We start from the raw sequence: 5,218 nt of genomic DNA on the forward strand, positions 1-5,218 counted from the left end.
AAAAGTAGCTCATGTACATGGTACTGCAAAACAAATAGGTTTTCCTGTTCTTCCCTAGTTATCATTACTTCCTTAAGCACACAAACACCCAAAATCAATATGAAGGTCACGTGTCAGTTACAGGGATTGTGTTTCTTTAAGTTTAAATTATATGTTTTAAAGACAGCACTCAACTTTTAACAATAAAAAAATTGTTTTTTTTTTAGTTACCCCAAACATATAATTCTAGCTCTAATGGACACTATTGTACCTACCATATGCAGTTCCTGGACCAAACTCATTTCCAGAACCTATCATAGACTCCCCCAACTGTTCATTATTGTTCATTCGAGTGGGAGCTTTTTTTTCCAGTTTCTCGTACAGAAATTCTTCTATTCGGACATCTGCAAATGAAAACAGCAAAACTCAGTTAAAGAGGAGGGTCACAAGACTTCACAAGAAATCTGGTACCAAATAAAGTTATTTAAGAATGTTTTTGTCCCCCTACTGCTGCAGTTTCTGTGCAATTATTATTATTATTATTATTAATAATATTATTATTATTATTATTATTATTATTATTATTATTATTATACATTTAACTCAAGACACTAAACCCCAAGACAAAATTAAGGATGCTTTAAAAAAAAAAAAAAAAAAAAAAAAAGAGGTGACAAAACATTTTTACAATAACAAAAAGGTTGTTCCAGAACTTCACATTATTAATAAACACGTTTCACGAATTTGCCTGCAGCAAGTCAATAAGCAGTCGTCTAGTGATGAGGTCGGGTAAACAAGCATTTCTGCTTATGCCTTCATCACATTACAATGTTGACTTCATCACCTTGCAGCACCTTGTATAAACTGCTCTCAGCCTCAAGTCCAAAACAGCATTCTTTCTTATCTGGACAAATTAATGTATTTGCCCTTATATTCATACTAATGTTTTTGATACTTGCTGAGAGGTGGCAGCAGTGAATTCTGCAGCTGTTGCACGTCAATGGCTGTCCCTTTGACAGGAGCAACATATGCTGACCAGGTGCACAGAGATACCTCAGTGTCTCTAGTTTCCACCCAGAGGGGATTAAGCATTTCACAGTCACAGAATTGCCTGAAGTTACCGTTTCACAACATAAACTTTTCTGTAACTTCTAATCAGAAAAGAAAGCACATCTACATTATAAACTTGAAATTCTGGTTTCGACAGTATTGAACAGTCTGTTACCAGAAATCCATCCATATTCTCCTATTTCTTTTACACTTTTGACCTTCCTTCTTTCTCCAGGCTACTGTTGTATTTTGTTGGTCAGGTCATCTTTTCTTGCTGATGTCACAACCTCCCTGATATTAAATGCTGCTTATGTTTCATGTATGTGGATTGTGTTAGACCAATAGCCCATCATTAAAAAATGTCTACATGTATAGGCAATAAAAAAGCAGGTACAGCAAAAGTACATGTATTTGCAGAATGAACATGTATAGTCAGTATGATCAAGATGTATGGCCCATCACACAACTGATCAAAAGCATGGCATGATACCAATCCTGTTAGCAGACAGTTTTAACATTTCTGAACTCCTGCCTTACTTCCTTTCCAGAGGACGGAACACTGTGTTAGAACTACCAAGTGTTTGTTTGTTCTTCCCTTCCACACCTACTGAGCTAATACAGCAAAGTTATGGCTTGGGAATAGTGACAATCATCATTGTGCCTAGGACAAACGAGCTAAAATCATCATCAGCTGAAATTGCAGTGCTTGACTAGCGCAATTTAAAAAGTCTGACTGCACATAAAAGCATACAGTAAACTGTAACCCTGCAATGTCTGCATCACATGAGACAATGCTCAGGCATCCCTCTATTATTTTAGTTTTTAAATCCAGCTTCAAAAGCCAGGATTATTTATATGCAGTATATTATAAGAGTAAATGCTAAAATCACCACTTTCTATGCAGCTGCTGACCAGGAAGATTTACTGACAAGTCAAAAATGTAAGATTGTGAAAACACTGATTTTCTACAGGAGAATATACATACACACACACACTACAAAACATATAACTTTTGGCTAAATCAAATCAACTGATCAAACTCTACGGCTACCCATTCATATACTCAGCTCCCTGTGAAACAGACTGGTCCTGTTTGAAGCACCACAAAGATGTACTGTGTAAGCACAATGATGTCACAGACTTAAATCTCATTACTATTCCAGATAATACTGTCCAAGACAACTGACAATAACAGTCCACGGAAAGGAAATAAAACAAGACACACACACCCCCACACAAAAACAAAACAAAAACAAGGACGTTGTTTCAATACTACTTTACTTGCTAGATGCCTTATGTACAGTATAAAATGTATAGAATTGTACATGCCTACTGCATTACTTTAATCTACAGTAATATGCACTGTACCAGACACCCTTTTTCTTTAATAAAATCATATTCTTGCCATAGAATGGACTTCTATCAAACCTGCATGCGAGTTGAACACAGTTATTGTCTTTTTTCATTACCTTTACCTACTTTAAGATTATTTCATGCTACACTAAAGTGAATAGATCACACTGTACAATTGCAAAAGTAATGTCTAGTGGAGGACATCAACAGATTTCACTACATGCTCATCCATGACAGAGGCAGAATTTGAAATGAACTTCAAAGTAGGTCATTTATTGGCTTGAAATAAATAAATAAAACTTTACTTGGGTTTGGCTGCAACAAAATTTCTGTCTGCTTCATTATTTTCTCTGTCCAGTGTCTTGTGCATTCTGCTTTGGCTAGAAGATTCTCCAGATGGGCATCTAGTTCAGTCTTCTCAGCCTGGCCAAGCTTCTCTTCTGTAAACTGGTATAATAATGGGAAAAGGGCTTATTATGCAGCACTTTAATACTTTGATTCATCTTCCCTGCCAATGTGAGTGGCAGCGTGGGCAGCAATTGTGCAAGAACATAGGGAAAGGACACAGGCTGTTCTGGGGTGTTTCTGTGTTGTTATGCGTTATGTTATTTATTAGTTAGTTGTATATTTTAAATGTTAATAAACCTTCATTTGCTTTTATATGTCTGCCATTTCTCTCTGTATCCTTCTGTAACTCTACCAATCTGATCTCTCTACCTCTGCCCCACTCATCTGCTCTCTCTCTCTCTCTGGTGCCCTCTAGAACTGCTGGTCAGACTGCAACAATTCTGATTTAATCTCTGCTTCCACCTCTCATCTCTCTTGGCTTTCTGGCTCTTCCAGGAACATGGATCTCCCCTGAAAACACTGCTACCCCAGCTGCTTCCCTGTTCCTCAGAACGAGGTAGGGGAACGGGATTCCTACTATACATTCTCCATCCTGGAACTTCTCAATTCCCTCTGCTCTCTCCGCCCTCTCGGTCACTACATTCGAATTGCATGCCTCTGAATTGCACTATCCCTGTCATCTACTTCTCTATCACCCCCCTGGTCTTCCTACACACTTCTTTGATTTCTTCCTTTCCTCTATTCCTATCATTCTTTTAGGTGACCTAAATTTTCATCTCTCAATCGCCCCCGGCTCATCCTCCACTGGCCAACTTGTTATGCTTTCTCTTCACTCTCTTTCCTTCAGTGCTCACTCCTTCCCTTGTCCCCCTGTGGTAGAACCAGCTACCGATTATTCTCAGGTCTGTTCAGTCTTTTACTGCTTTCCGCTGTCTTCTCAAAACACACTGATTCAATCTTTAATTTTTAAATTCCTATTTGTATATCTGTTTGTATGCTCTTTTATTTATATTTTGTATATATTGTATATATGTGTTTGTATTGCATTATTATTGCCTGTAACATATCATTTTATATTTTGTTTAATTTCTGTAAGTCAATTGGATAAAAGCGTCTGCAAAATCATAATAATAATAATAATAATAATAATAATAATAATAATAATAATCTATAAACAAATTCCACATGTAAGAACATATACAGCACTAAAACTTTTCTTCAGAAGAAACCTCCTGTTATCGTCACTGTTTAAAAAAAACATTTTTAGACTGAAAATGAAAGTACTGGCGTTATCATTGTAGATTTAAAAGAAATGAGTACGATGGGGTATTTTCCAGTTTAAATAAATACAATGGAAACCTATTTAATTAAAATAGTTTTAAAAAGGAAAATGCCGTAGAAGCAACGCCCTGTGGCCCGTTTCCTCTCGAAATTGATGAATTACAACATCCCGTGACTAGCTGTAACAGCACAGGCCAGCAGCATCGGCGTTTCTTGGTAACATTTGCCCAAGCAGTGCACCGGAAACTCGGATCAGGACCGGTAATAATAAGACGGCGGTTTAGGTGTAACTTTGATTCAAACTTTTGTAAAAATAAATAAATAAATAAATAATAAAAACAAACAAATGATTTACCTGCACTGCTCGGCTTAGAAAAGTGCCGGCGTCAGCTGCTAATCTTTTGACGTTGAAATCCATAATGTTATTATTTATTTTTGTTTATTACTAAAACCAATCCATAAGTCAATGGCAGTGATCGTGGGGATAGGAACGTGTCACTCGACGAGTTGTTTTCTTTTTCTTGACTCGTAGGGACGAAGCGCCACAGTCCACACGAAAGGATTCCTATCCTGGGCAGAGCTAGGGTGTAGTCCCTCCTACCGGCGTGTATTCATCACGGCTAGTGTAGTACAAACGAGAGGAAGAGGAGGGACAGTACTTTCTGACTCTGGAAGTGTTTTTATATTGTTATTAGTACACACAGGCAAACAGAGTTTTGCAGTTCCGTTGCCACTAATACAGCGACATCAAAGTTTTAAGTGACTAGTCACTAAAGAGTACAGTACAACGGTTAAGTTTTTTTTTGTTTTTTGTTTTTTTTTTGGCGAAAAAGTTTGGAGCCACCCCCCCAAAATATAAAATGCCAATTGGTTCATTTTTGAACTATTAAAATATCCCTGTTTGTATCACTTTTGCGGTACAAACGATTACCGTGTAACATACGTTATTGTATCATGTCTTGACTTTATTGTAATGTTAATAAATACAGTCTTGGTTTCTTGGCTTCCAGGTGTCAATTAAGGGCGGTCGTATGTCTGGAAGCACAGTTTATAATTTAGAACATAATAAAAAACGAACCCTTAAATGTGGGCGTATCGTGTGTTGTCAAATTCTAAGTTTCTAAGTTTTATTTGCCTTACTTTGAATTGTACTGAAACAAAAAATGCAGCAGATGGCGCTACAGTATTTATAATGTTGATTTGTTCT

The 5,218-nt window shown here is 36.9% G+C and overlaps 1 protein-coding gene across 2 annotated transcripts in view; it reads right to left on the reverse strand.

The window, feature by feature from the left end:
• Positions 1 to 4,613, reverse strand: part of LOC121331090 (endophilin-B1-like) — a 12,921-nt gene extending 8,308 nt beyond the window's left edge. Inside the window, exons 1-3 of one of the 2 annotated variants that reach the window (XM_041278253.1) lie at positions 4,367 to 4,613; positions 2,688 to 2,829; positions 255 to 383 (exon numbers count right to left, since the gene is read on the reverse strand). In XM_041278253.1, coding sequence (XP_041134187.1) covers positions 255 to 383; positions 2,688 to 2,829; positions 4,367 to 4,429 — 334 coding nt within the window. In that variant the 5' untranslated portion in view covers positions 4,430 to 4,613. The remainder of the gene's footprint in view (positions 1 to 254; positions 384 to 2,687; positions 2,830 to 4,366) is intronic. The other variant, XM_041278254.1, reaches the window with a different exon arrangement.
• Positions 4,614 to 5,218: the final 605 nt, after the last annotated feature.

Source organism: Polyodon spathula, chromosome 18, assembly GCF_017654505.1.
Source record: "Polyodon spathula isolate WHYD16114869_AA chromosome 18, ASM1765450v1, whole genome shotgun sequence".
Lineage (NCBI taxonomy): Eukaryota > Metazoa > Chordata > Actinopteri > Acipenseriformes > Polyodontidae > Polyodon > Polyodon spathula.